The 14801-nt window shown below is 35.8% G+C and overlaps 1 protein-coding gene across 1 annotated transcript in view; it reads right to left on the bottom strand.

Moving 5' to 3' along the window:
- The window catches only part of ADGRV1 (adhesion G protein-coupled receptor V1), a 510622-nt gene that overhangs the window by 408164 nt on the left and 87657 nt on the right, over positions 1-14801 (bottom strand). The window contains exons 32-36 of the mRNA XM_024734350.1: positions 13859-14040; positions 12226-13037; positions 9741-9950; positions 1643-1773; positions 478-577 (exon numbers count right to left, since the gene is read on the bottom strand). Of these exons, the coding sequence (XP_024590118.1) occupies positions 478-577; positions 1643-1773; positions 9741-9950; positions 12226-13037; positions 13859-14040 (1435 nt within the window). The remainder of the gene's footprint in view (positions 1-477; positions 578-1642; positions 1774-9740; positions 9951-12225; positions 13038-13858; positions 14041-14801) is intronic.

Genomic DNA, 14801 nt, shown 5'->3' with positions numbered 1-14801 from the left:
TTTTTTTTTTTTTTTTAAAAAGAAAATTTTTTTTTTTTTTTTTTTTGGCTCGACCTATTATTGTCATTATGTTCTATACTGGTCATCTGAATTACAGAAATTGATTAGAAACTGAGGAAAATACCCAGATAACTTGCTCAAATTAGTAAATCTAATTTATCCATAAAACTGATCCAGAATCCAAATTGGTCAGCTTAGCATAAAATTAATTTCATTAAATTCTACCTTTGGAAATATATTTTACTCCATAGGAAATATTTAGCAAAATTTTTAGAGGTTTTAACTTGAATCCATAAAGATAAGTATTTTCATTCTGAGCTGATTCTTTTGGATCTAAATGTTATGGGGCAGACGATATTTAAATAACATTTTTAAAATCGCTATGCATCTAACTGTTAAATATAGAGACAGCAACTATTATTTTTTTCTGAAAAGAATAATACACCAGAAAAATAATTTAATTAAATTCTGCATTACCTTGTGTCCTGACATCATACAGAATGACCTGGTATACTTCTTTCTCCTCAGGAATATTGTCATCCAACAGATGCACAGATATTGTTTTATTCAATGACCCCTATGTCAAACAGAAAGAAATTCATCCCTCTACTGTCACTGAGCACAAACTATCTCCTGCTTTTACTGGCCTTATAAATTGTGCATCCAACTATATTTTCACTTAAACAAAGTGTTCTGTGGCTTAAAAAATAAATTAAATAAAAAACCACTGACTCATAAGAAAACAGGCTTAAAGTAGATAGGGAACAACTGTGGAAGATTTGAGTGCTGAGCTCATGAATATAGATCTTATCTAGTGAGCAATGTAGCCCTATTGAAAATTCCAGACAAAGCAATAAGTTGGAGAGATTTCTATGTGGTTAATGGGAAAAACTGGAGTATGGAAAAGAAGACCAGTGTTGTAGGGAAACCAGTTATTAGAAGTCAAATGTAGTCCTCAAGGCAGAAGGTTATAGGGGTTAGGCTTAATATTGAGGGAGTGAAAATGAAGAGAAAAAGAATGAAACAATTTACCAAACAAGAATTCATATCAAGTGAGCGTGGAGAAGAGAAGACGAAGAGAAACAATAAAGTAGTGCTAACTTTCTACCCAAGAACTGCTTTCCTATAGTTATTTTCCACCAATCATCTTCTTTCAAACTGTCAGCAAGAGCTTTTAAATGTAACCTCAAAAATACTGTGTGAACAGAAGATAAAAAGACATTTGTTTCTCAGGCTATATGTGCTGTTTCATAGCAGTGAAACATTTAAGTTCCAAGTGCATTGAAAGTTCCAAGACAGTGAGGGGTAAGAGAAGAGGGACAAGCAGTAATCATCTTCTTAATGACACAGTTGACACCAACAGTGGGAGGGCAAGAACGCAACAAGAGGGCTTGCCTCAAATACAAAGTCAACTTTTTCTGTTTCTTTAAAGGAGATCTACCTAGTACATATGGAAATACAAACCCCCTCCTTAAGTCTTAGAAATTCTTTGAGTAATGTTCTTCCTTTAGGTTTCTAAGGAAGCAGCTCCCTCTTGGATCTCTATTAATCTTTGTATTACATAATCAGAGTTTTCCCATTTTCCTCACAAAACACAAGTTACCTCCAGATATTGCAGTAAAGCTTTTCTTGGTGGTATTACCTCAGGAAAGAAGAGTTGCCCGGTAAAGTTAGCAAAATTGAGTTCTAGGTTTTGCCCAATAATTTTCCAGTTAACAGTAACATTTCCTCGACCAGGGGGTGTTCTCATCACATGGAATAGTAAAAATTCTCCTGCAGGTGAAATGTACAGATTGATGAATGTTTAATGTAAAATGAGCTTAACATTTGAAGTCAACAAAACCCAAATCCCAAACATGCAACTACTACAGTACCTTTTCTAAGAATATTACAAAGCTGTTTTGTTTGCAATTTTCTAGAAGCCTTATACATGCTTATTGTTTATCAACACATTATTGTTTATCCCACTTCTAAATACTTCCATTTAGTAGAACTTCAGGAAGTTTAACATGTAAGAGTTACAAAAGCACATGCTAAAATGGAAAACACAAACTTTTATACACTCCAAAACATGCACCAGAACATAAATGTTCTGTAAATTAAAGAAAATAATTAAGTCCTCATGGTCAAAACTAGTAATAACACAAGTAAATTCTTCCTTCACTTCCCAAAAGGACAAAAATTCCTTACACTGGTATGCAATGTGATTTTACACAATGCATGCATAAAAATGCTTGCAAATACCTGAAAATCACATTTCTTGAAATTGTAACTTACATATACCATCAATGATTTTGTTTTATAGAAAGAAATACAAAGGAAAGGTGTCAAATCTGTATATCAACCTCTGTAACTTCACCAAAGTTACAGCTATCCTTCCTGGATAAATGAGGCATTTTAGATACTTTCCATTCCTGGCTTTTATCCTCATGTAATATTTTGTAAAATTGAAGAAAATCATAAAAGTCATTTCTTCTAAATTGCTGGAATTGAAAAGTAAGCTCCTAGGGAGTACTGGTGATGGCCATGTGTCTTGCTGAAAATATGCTGAATTCAAAAATTTTATGATGATGAACAGAAGTTAAGGTACATTAATGAATTATATTACTAAAAACTAATAATTGTTAAAAGATAAATGAATTCATGTTTAAAAGGTTTTAAAGAACACATCCTTATAGCATAGACATATAGTTGAAATCCATGCATGTTCATTAAAAATACCACTTTTACTTAGTTATCCAAATAAATACACACTTCTGACACTTTTAAATGAGGAGAGTAGCAATAACACAGTAAAATATAAACACCCTTTCCAAATATGTTTTAACTACCACAGTTTTTTAAAATAATAAAATTGAATAATTATTTCTAATAGAAAGGTTTCTTAAAATATCATAAATTCATTAATTTAGAGATTATCTTATTTCAATTACTAAAAAACAAAATAAAATTTTCATACTAAATTTAAGCATACATAACTTTAATACATTTATTACATAAATTATTTTGGGACAGCAGAAAATATAAGAAAGCAAAAACAGACTTCTAAATAAAATTTCCTAAAACAGTTCAATGTTTAATGTACACATTTTAAAATATTTCAATACAAAAAAAAATTTTTAATTGCTATCACAATAGCAGACTATGACTTGGATGTTTTTATTGAAACATAAAAGAACTGTTATTAGAAATAAGAGTGTCCAACGATAGGATATAACTGAAAGAATGGGTACAATCAGCCATAATTGCCATGCCATTTAAAATTTTTTTACTTATATAACTCATATGAATAAAATGCAGGCACTACAATGAAACGCTGGAGTCTCTCTATTGTATACCAGGCAGAATTTCTCAAGGGTTTATTACTGAATGGCAGAGAGAGAACCTTGGAGTTATTAAGCTCTTTCACCTACAGTGTTGTCTGATGACCCAAACAAAAAGGTATAGACTCATGGTTTTCAATTTTTTTTAAATCACAAAACCCAGTAATACTTCAAAATGAAAATTATAGAAGTTTGAACAAGTGCTAAAAATGCAGTGGGAATACAAGTGGCAAAAAAAAATGTAGGTCAATGAAAATCCATATTGAAGGGGAACCTGTAAATATCATAATAAAAAAATTATGGTTGTAAGATGGTACATAGAGATTTGGGAATAAATACACCATTAAAGGCAAAACTAAAAATGAAATGCTAAGGAGAGAAAAAAGTAAAATCCTCCTACAAACTTATTACATGTAAAAACGCTCAGTCTAGGGCTTCCCTGGTGGCACAGTGGTTGAGAGTCTGCCTGCCAATGCAGGGGACACGGGTTCGAGCCCTGGTCTGGGAGGATCCCACATGCCGCAGAGCAACTGGGCCCGTGAGCCACAACTACTGAGCCTGCGCATCTGGAGCCTGCGCTCCGCAACAAGAGAGACTGCGATAGTGAGAGGCCCCCACACCGTGATGAAGAGTGGCCCCCCGGGCTTCCCTGGTGGCGCAGTGGTTGAGAGTCCGCCTGCCGATGCAGGAGACACAGGTTCGTGCCCCGGTCCGGGAAGATCCCACATGCTGCGGAGCAACTAGGCCTGTGTAAAAAAAAAAAAAAAAAAAAAAGTGGCCCCTGCTTGCCACAATTAGAGAAAGCCCTCGCACAGAAACAAAGACCCAACGCAGCCATAAATAAATAAATAAATAAATTTTAAAATGCTCAGTCTAATACCACTTAATATCACCTTTGAAAATTTAATGTTACCATGCAAGAATTTAACTTGCAAGAAAATATTACAAGAAACACAATTTGAAGCACAACACACACACAAATAAAAGGTAAACCAAGTATTCCTTAAACACATAATTTCATGAGCCTATTAAAAATCACGTCAACAGCATAAATAGTGTGAAGGTTTTCCTAAGAATCAAAATAGAGGTATTAACTGCCTCTTTAAGGCAGACTGCCAAGAATCAGGTCCATTTAAAATGCCTTCTAGGGACTTCCCTGGTGGTGCAGTCGTTAAGAATCCGCCTGCCAATGCAGGGGACAAGGGTTCGACCCCTAGTCCAGGAAGATCCCACATGCCACAGAGCAACTAAGCCCGTGTGCCACAACTACTGAGCCTGCGCTCTAGAGCCCGCGAGCCACAACTACTGAAGCCCACGCGCCTAGAGCCCGTGCTCTGCAACGAGAGAAGCCACCGCAGTGAGAAAGCCACACACCATAACAAAGAGTAGCCCCCGCTCACCACAACTAGAGAAAACCCGCACTCAGCAACGAAGACCCAACACAGCCAAAGATAAATAAAAAAATAAATGTATTTATTTTTTTTAAAAAAGCCTTCTAGGAAGAATTACCAGAAAGCTACCTTCTACCTAGAGGAGAAGTCAAAGAACATAGGAAAAGGAAAAAATTAGAAACAAGTGCTCAGTCTTCTAAATACGAGGGAAGAACAGAAGATAGGTCCTAAAGAAGGAAGGTAAAATTTTCAGATAGCCAATATTTTACCACACTGCCTTCTAGTTTTTGCCCAGAATGAAGACCTAGAGAGGGCCCTCCCCCACTAAAGAGTCTGACTAATTCCTGTAAGATCATCTTGATATGAAATCTAGAGTCCACCAAAAAATCGGTGATACATTTTAACTTTAAGCAGAAGATCTAAGACCAAAAAAACAAAGGATTTCCCTGGCAGTCCAGTGGTTAAGACTTCACACTTCCACTGCAGGGAGCATGGGTTCGATCCCTAGTCTGAGAACTAAGATCCTACATGCCACGTGGCGTGGCCATAAAAGACCCCAAAAAAGGAAGATCATATGGGTTCTAGACCTAGCCTAACACAAATAAGAAATATGAATATAAAATTAATTTTAATAACCCAGAGTATCTCATGTATTTCTTCCTAAAACAAATCAGGATTGTTTTTACAAAGATAAACGTCAACTACAATGTGTATAAAAATAATGGAAAACTAAAATACAGGAAATATATTTTAATAGATTCATGTATACGTGGTATACAGGAACCATCCAAACTGTGCTCTACAATTAATAGAAAATGACTTAAAACAATTACAGGGATAATATGAAACACAAACTGTCAATAAGAAAAAAAGTTGAGTGTTTCTAATATAGCAGTTCGATATATATTTTTAAAGAATCACATCTCTTGTTCAAATCTTTACCTAGAAAAAATACATGCTGTCTCTGAGAAAAGGAGAAATTTTAAATCCATTGAACGTGACATAATGATTATAATGCTGCAGAGATGTGTGAAGTGAAACGTTTAACACAGATTTATAAAGAGCACATTTATACATACTTTGCAACCACAGTAAAAATCTATTGTCCTATATTTCTAAAGTCTGCCCATTACATTTGAAAGAAAGTAATATTTACCACTGGGCATCTGTCCAATTGCTTTAGGACAAAAATGTAGAAATAGGATTCTACAGAATTCAATACACTGTTAAACACTAAGGCAATTCCTCCCCATGAAATGAAAATGTATTCTAGAGCCAGAAATTCAGCATTGTCCACATTTTAAATCTAATCACGTAAATGAAACTCCAACACTAAGTCAAAAGCAATGTTAACACTGTCAACAGTCTACATGGCATGATTTTTTTACCCCATTTCTTTAGCAGTTATCTTTGAAGAATCACCATGAAGTTTTCATTTTTGTAAACATCTGCTTGATATACATTTCTCTATGAAAGTTTGCAGTAATACAAAGAATACATGCGCAAAATACTGAATTCTTGAGGTTAGACATAATGTTTTTGAAAAAAGAAAATTAATTTAGACTCTAGGAAAAGGTTTAGGAGAAAAGGGAAAGAAAAGTAAATTAAAAAAAATAGAAATTCCTACCAATTTTTATTTAGAAAATGTAAAAATTCTAGGGAGTACTGATTACTGAAAGCAATTCATTGTTCTATTTCCTGTACCAAACTCATGCTCATAGATTGATATGATGAAGCAGATAGGATATGCTTTTGATATGATAAACCAATAACACGTTTGGACCACGTGTTTTAATGACTAATAATTTTTTCTCTTTGCATCCCCTGCAGATATTTAGCTGTTGGAGACTAAAGAGACCACAATCTGGTTTTCAGGTGTTAAGTTCGTTCAGGTGAAAGAGAACACAGGTGCCAAGACCCTGCAGTTTCCCCAAGATGACTTGGTGCTCAGCACAAGAGCCTGGGTTTCTTCAGAGCCTCCAACCCACCACCACTGTCACCACCCAGACTTCCATAGGACGCATGTAATGACGCTAGCTCCTTTACGGTTAAAATGCCCTTCAAGTGATCCTGGACATCCAAATACTTTTGTATTCTTAAAAAAAAAAAATCCCATCATATTGCTGAAAATCACATACCTAGTCCAGCTCTGTGTCCTCCCTTAAATCTAATCCTTTCTGGTCCCTGAATTTATTTATACCCACCCCCATGCCACTAACACTTTTATTCTCTTCTTCTACATTGTCTTCTTCTCTATATTTCTTCAATAAAACAAAGCAAGTCCAAAATACTCTACGCTTTAATCTGGTTTCGCCAATTTTTCTCCCTTCCTTGCTCACAGAGCCAACAAACAGAATATCACCTAAGGCAGTGCTTCTCACCCCTAATGCAGTGAAGGATGGGATTTGGTTTTGTTTTAGTAATGTTTTTTAGTTTTCTTTTATCTGAAAATATCTTTATTTCACTTTCATTCTTGACAAATGTTTTCACTAGTATAGAATTCTGGGTTGGCTTTATTCTGCTTTGAGCACCTTTTTTTTTTTTTTTTGGCTGCACTGGGTGTTTGTTGCTGCACACGGGCTTTCTCTAGCTGCAGTGAGCGAGGACTACTCTTTGTTGCGGTGCACGGGCTCTAGGCCCATGGGCTTCTGTAGTTGTAGCACGTGAGCTCAGTAGTTGCAGTGTACGGGCTCTAGAGCGCACGGGCTTAGCTGCCCCGCAGCATGTGGATCTTCCCAGACCAGGGGTCGAACCTGTGTCCCCTGCATTGGCAGGTGGATTCTTAACCATTGGACCACCAGGGAAGTCCCAGACAAGGGGTTTTTGTCTGTTTTTTGTTTTGTTTTGTTTTCCTTGATCTATCATAAACTGACATTTTTGTAAAACACAATAAAATAAATGACTAGATAAGTTAAATGGCAAAAAGAACACACATACAAAATGTAAGCCCCTAGATATCACTTTTGGATATCACAGCAAAATGAAATCGTTTTAAAAGTCTCTAGAAGGATCCTTTCAATTTTCAAACTTATCTTGTCACAAACAAAAAGCAAACACTTCGTGTGCAGATGTCAGCTTGAGGACTGTGCTTTGAGGAGCACTGCCCCCAAGGCTTCTACAGTCCTGTCTTTTGTTATCCTTAGTTATTTGCTTTCCATGCCAAGTTTTCCTTGACAATTCCTCTGCAGTTACTACTGTTCCCTCTAGCCCATTTGGGAATCTAATCTCACTTGTTGCCCATGTAGTACGACACGCTGGTTACTTTCTTCTGATAACTAATGAAAACACATTCTTATTTTGGTCTTTTCCCACCTCTCTGGCAGAGCCTTCTTTCCCCTTTACCCTTTGCCTTTTGCCTGTCCCAGCACCTTACCCTGGTGTCCCACATAGCTCCAACCTTGACAACTTGCTTTCTCCCTCTGTCCACTAAGATCTTAATTTTAGATCTTTAATTTTCCTGATTTCAACGATTATCTCTAAAAATCCAATTTCCACCCCTAGCTTAAGACAGAGTCAGATTCTCTCACCAAGTTTCCTCCTCTCACATGGACACTGTTACTCAAATTCATTATTCTTCCAACTCAAATCCTGAAATATTTACCCGACGTTCCTGCATTGTCAGGTTCTGCAGTAGATGTAAGTTCAAGCAAAACGAGTTTCTTCTCACAAGGTGCCCTATAGCATAAGCTCTGGATTCAGACAACACTAGGTTTAAGCCCCACCATGAATAACTATGTGCTGGGTAATCTCTCTAACATTCAGTTTCCTTGTGTGAAAAACTGGTGTATATCGTCAAACCCACTTCATAGCCCTGTTAAAATTAAGTGAAATGATGGATGTAAAATGTCTGGCATGCAGAAAACACTCAATAAGTGTTATTGTTGTTGTCATTATTATTGAGATTAACTTCTCTTCCAGTGACTTTTTACTTGTATTATACTACAAATAATTTTTTCGGGAGTTGATGATCTGTCTTTAGATTGACTTATAGCAATGTGTTAGTCACTTTTACTCACAATTGTTATGACAACATGAGATTTTAAACCGTTAATAAAAGGAAAGAGTATTGGAAAATGGCTCAGATATTTGCATTAAGTTAAATAAACTTGCAAGTTGGGAGTACAGTAAGGTAAAAGGTAATGCACAGTAAAATGCATTCAGTTTCCGGCACAGTCACTAACTAGCTATATGATTGTGTCTAGTCACTTAATCTCTCTGTCTCAGTTTTCTCATCCATAAAGTCGAAGTCCAAATGCACGATCTATATCTTTTTCATTTCTTAACTCTTTTAGGTACAATTATTTTTTAATTTTAAACACAAATTATAGTGAAACAGACTATAAATACCAGTTTTATCTCAAACAGACTTATTCAAAGACAAAAACACTGCTATAATGGTTTAAACAAAAAGTAGCCTATAAATGTAAACCCTATAAATGATGTAAAATATTAAGATTCAAGGAAATTACTGTTTTTTTACGGGAAAAGAGGACATTGTATAATTTTTTTCTAGTTTGGCACTTTGTTCATAAAATATACAAACATAGGAAATCCAAGCTAAAATATTCACTGATCAGAAACTGCTATATTTTTTTTGAACAGAGAGCCAATATTTCACCATTTAACATCAACAGCTACCACTGAGCACATATACACTATGTGCCCAGAACTATGCTAAGCACTTTACATTTATCCACTTAATCCTCACACAGAAACCTACGAAGGAAGTAGTATGTCCCTTCATTTAACAGATGAGAAAGCTGAGCATCCTAGGTTTGACCAATTTCATTAAAATCACACTAGTGGGGAATGGCAAGCTAGAACACAATACCAATCTGCGAGGCTCCTAAATCTAGTTAAACAGTTCACTATACAGCCCTCTCCCAAATAAGCTCCATGTACATTAACATACCCAGCTGTACAAAATAATGAAAGAATTTTTAAAATGGGAAACTTTAAAAAACTAGACAAAAAATGACATCCATGGAAAAGAGAATGAATGTGCTCAACAAAGAAAGGAACCCACCTTCATGACCTATGACAGATCTGGAAGCAGTCTGAAAGCTAACAACTCCCGCCACATTGTCATTGGCCAAAATGTTCACTCTGACGGTGTCGGAACTGGGCAAAATTCTACTTCCGCCTTCGGTGTACACCAAGCTAACTATGATGCTTTCATCATCCTCTGGCTCAGAGTCATCCAAAATGGTTAAAATGGCTATCTTTTTGGTTTCACCTATAAAGAATTAATGGAATAAAACCTAAGTAAGAAAATCATCAGTAGAGAATTCACAAAGGTCCAAGATAACTTCTTTCAAAGAAAAAAGTTAAGTAAAAATACATGAGTGAATTATAACAGTTCAATACCATGAGTAATATTAGTGCCACTATAAGCAAATGTTGTATGTAAGTATGTATACCCTTTCACCTATAAAACACTGTAAAATTTTCATTAATATGGGCAGATTGTGGAAAAGCACATTTTGAATTATGGAAAGTTAAAGGGTAGAACTATTTCAAGGAATCATGGTTTTACTTGCTGGTCTTTAGCCTAGAACCATGACCTAGCTAGGGGAAGAGGTTCTGAAGCATCTACTGTTTAGAAACAGATCCCTCTAGAAAGTGGGGTCACATTCTCATTTTGGCATTACCATGAATGATTTTCAGGTAATCAAAGCCAAAACTTCCCTGAAAGACCAGGAACACTTAGGGAATAGTGGTCAAAATGGGAAACTGAAAAGGATGGTAAATTCTCAGCAAGAGAACCCACATAAACGGGATAAGTCTTTGGGGAGCCAGATGAGATGACAACGTCAAATACTAGTCTCCAGGATTCGGGCAATAAGGGAAGGAGGCAGAAAAGGAATTCAAAGGGACACATAACAGCAATAAGGGCCAAGCAATCTACTTTGCAATTTGGTCTAGGACCCCACTAGTAGATAGGGCATCACTGAAAACCCCCAAACCCAACACTGCTTCTGCTGTTCACCTACAGTGTTCCCCATCTAATTCTTTGCCACTTTCTGGAAAGATGTTGAAAGGGTGAGAACAGGCAGGAGAAAGGAGAAAATGGATGTGAATGCATGTTCTCTCTCTCACGACCCTGTTATATTTTATCAATTCAGTGTCAAGACTGCCTCAAGAGAGTGTATGTTATCTGAGAATCTAGGTTAACTATAAAATATAGTCCATTTCGTGTGATTCTAAAGTTACAATTCAAGGTAATACTAATTTGTATAATGCCACTACTTTATATGATTGCTTCTTTATTGTTACCAAAGCCATTAAAAAAATCTAACTTTAAATTTTCATCTCCAGTCCCTCCTCAAAGTTCAATATTTCCTTTGAAATAGGGAGAAATGTTACCAGTTACTAACCTGTGCACACACACAAACCCATACATCAAGCATATCATTATTCCATCGTTCCCAAAACCATTTACTAGGAAACAATCATTCTTGAGAAGTTTTATACTATTTTAAAAATTTACTCTAAAATATAATGCTTATTAGATGATTCAAAAAGTATATAATCTATATGTATCATGACCCCTGACTACTGTTTCCAAAAAAGTATATGCATTAAAATTAAATGATAAAAGATGCAATGAATGAATGCTCTAAGATATGGAATTGTGAGTAACATTTACTTCCTTCATTTTGTTGTATAACCTGAAGTTTTCATGAATAAATATTACTTTTCAATCAGAAAAACACTATGTTAAAAAATCATATGGAATTTATAATTTACTAAATCAGGATTTAAATAATGATCTCAGTAAAGATATCGTTCTTCTACCCAAAGAAAACTATTTTAAATATATGAACTTCTGAAATTTTCAAATATAAATGATTCAACCAACCCTGGAAAAGAATCAGTGAATCTGACCCTAATTCTAATTATTGTCCAAGTTCTCTGCAATTTCATTGTTCATGAAAATTTAAAATAGTGGTCCCATCTAAGTCTAAGAACAGTATTATAAGTTGATCTACCACTAGTCTTAATTTAATATGAATCAAGTCACCAAAGTTTATGCTATTTATACTTACAAATTATTTTCTTTGGAGGTTTATCCTGATTTGTCTAGTGCATATGAAAAAGCTTCCCAGTTAGTACCCATTTTCCTAGCTACCAATACTTCTTACCCACATTTGGTTGTAGCTACCCGGCTCATTCTTGTAACTTCCCTTACAAAATTAAAAGTTGCTTTAGAGCTGCCTCTACACTTCCTTAAAGGCTCTGCTACCACACATAAAAGGGATAAAATTCTCACATTCCCTGAAAATCTTTTTAATAAACTAAAAAAGATACACATGTAGGGCCCTATGCCATGGGCCTACATATGTCATGTCAACCATTAACAAGCCAACTACTATTATTTCAAAACCATCATTCACTTTTACACATTAGCAAGAATGTATACAGTAAAAATTCATATGAACCTTGTCATAAAAACTGACTATAACGACTTTACCAGGGGGAACTGAAATCCATTTAGAACCGTAACTCACCTTCAGCAAAAGTCAGAATGTCTCCAGCACCTATAAAATCTAAACCTTCAGTAGCTGTTCCACCAACAACACGCCATTGGACTGTCACCTGACCTAAGCTGCCCCCTGTCCTGTGGATCATCATCTCCACTGTGGTTTGGGGCCGCTCCTGAACTTCAACATATAAGCCATCTTCTGAGGTATTGGGACTAATACCGTAGATCACAAACACTCCAAAGGCATCACCATTTAATGCTATGACAACTGTAGAAGTATTTGGCTGTCCTATGGTTGGTTGGTTTTTAAGACTGGCTGTGATGTTCATAAGATGAACTTCAAGGAGAGAAATTAGGAAACTCTCATCCATCTCTGGGAAATCGTCGGGAAGAATAGAAACTGTGAGATTTGCAAATTCATCACCTTCCAGCATTATGGCCCATTGCCTTGTCACAGGCTCGTAGTCACTACCAGCCACAGCCTGACCGCTAAAAAGAGACGCTACCCTGGTCATGTTTTTCTTGTAGGTCCAGAAGTCTGAGTTGTTAACGGTTGGGCTGATCCACGATGTCATCCAAAAACACTGGGGGCCTTCAGAAGCACCGAGAAAGGAAAACGCTGAGCATGCGTGTTCTTTGAGGCACAAAGTGGCACAGGTGTACTGGGGTTCCCCCATTGCAGAGACATTCACCCAAGTTCTCCAAAGTGGGTCAGGCACCCCTTGAATTGGCGATTCATAGTAGGACAGTAAGTCTTGACCCTCCTCAACTGCAAGAGCCACTACATCAATATCGGAAGTACTGTAGAACAACAACAGCCGACCAAAGTGCCCTCCGCTAAAATGTGGAGTGACAATTAAAAGACAGGTTAAGCACTCAAAGCCATCTGTGGATTACATAATAGAGAAGAGAATGCTGATTGTGGTTTTCACTTTTTTTTTTTAAGTGGATAAAGTACTAGCGCAAACACAACCATGTTTCTTAATAACATTTGTCTTTCGCATTATGTTTTCTCATGTAAGGAAATCTGGCTCATTTTCAATCAAATACTACTTATTTTTAACCAAGCTATGAAAATATCTTGTACCATATGCAAATCATATCCATTTCAGAATTTTCAAAGACTCAGAAAATGAATCATCATTACTAGCTTTCACTGAAACAAAGTAACAATGATACCAACATTGAGTACATTTTAAGGAAATGTAACTACTTGCCACAAGGTCACAAGCAAGACCAGCTATTTTCTATTTCTGAAGGAGCTCAGTGAACTGGATGCTGTCTCACAAGAGAAATCCAGATAAAACGGAACCTGAAAGTCAACCACTTCATATGGCATCTGAATGTTCTTTAATTTAGAAGCCAGTTGTATTCAAGTTCTAATTCAAACACATCACCAATTAAAGCAATAAGTGTCTGGGGCTGCAAAGCCCAATGATGTATAATCCATTTCACTAATAAAAGGTATGATAGACACAATGAGCTCTTTATATTAATAGGCATAATTCAATTAACAAATTATAACCTATAAAATAATTTACATTCTACAAAAACTACCAAACTTTATTTGACTGTGTAAGAGATCCTTGCCCACCACCCCACAAGTTCCATCACCGCCCCCCTCCCCCACCGGATACAAGCAGCCACATCTCATATACCTTCTCCTGACAGTTATGTTAGCACAGGAACTTCTCTCCAGAGGCTCTTGAACACGATAAACCGACTGAACAAAGGCTACTGTACCATAAGGATTATCATTGGCAGGAATAGTAATATTTGCCACTCGATCTAACCCAATAGTACCACCACCAGAGGCATCAGTTAGTTGCACTTGGATAACCTAAAAATACAGTGAAAACTTCCTTAACAGAATCCCGGTTCTGAAATTAGAATAAAAATGATGCAGGAAAAAAAAAAATCAAAACTATCCATACAAGTACAAGAACAAAATGGAGTAAAATATAAATGGACTCAAAGAAACTCCTCCATTACATTTACAATCCCAACACGTAACAGAACAATCCATCACCAACTTTTAACAATAGAGCATGATGGCACAGAAGAAATACAGGCTGTTTAAGTTCCTTAATATTCTGTTATACAATCTTGTGAATCAATTTTAAGAGGCCTGTTTATGTTTACCACTTCAATAATATACTCTTAACCCCTATACCTTTTTTTACTTAGGGAGGATACTGCATATGTGTTTTATGAACAGTTCATTTATTATGCTTTATTTCCCACATTCTCATAAATGAAAATTCTCTGATAAAACGTAAAACTAAAAACATATCATAAATTTAGAGAAATTTATGATAAGTTTTTAGGTTTTCATACCTAAATTCAGAGAAAAGGAAAGAGAAATGTTGTATATGTATTAACTAATATCTAATATTTAAGAAGTGAGTAATGACACAATTAGCATCCGAAAAGAAATTTTATGGATTTCCCTTCTACAAAAATTTGACACTATTAAAGAATAAATGCTATTAAATGTAATTTTATGAGCTCCAGCTTTTAATACTTGAATTTAATAAAATAAAATTATCTTCAGCCAATATATGTTAGTGATGAATCAATTTCCCCACTGAGACTATATAT

The sequence above is a fragment of the Neophocaena asiaeorientalis genome, unplaced genomic scaffold, assembly GCF_003031525.2.
Source record: "Neophocaena asiaeorientalis asiaeorientalis breed wild unplaced genomic scaffold, Neophocaena_asiaeorientalis_V1.1 scaffold184, whole genome shotgun sequence".
Classification (NCBI taxonomy): Eukaryota; Metazoa; Chordata; class Mammalia; order Artiodactyla; family Phocoenidae; genus Neophocaena; species Neophocaena asiaeorientalis.
Note: the sequence above shows the minus strand (reverse complement) of the source record. Positions and strands in the feature narration are given on the sequence as shown.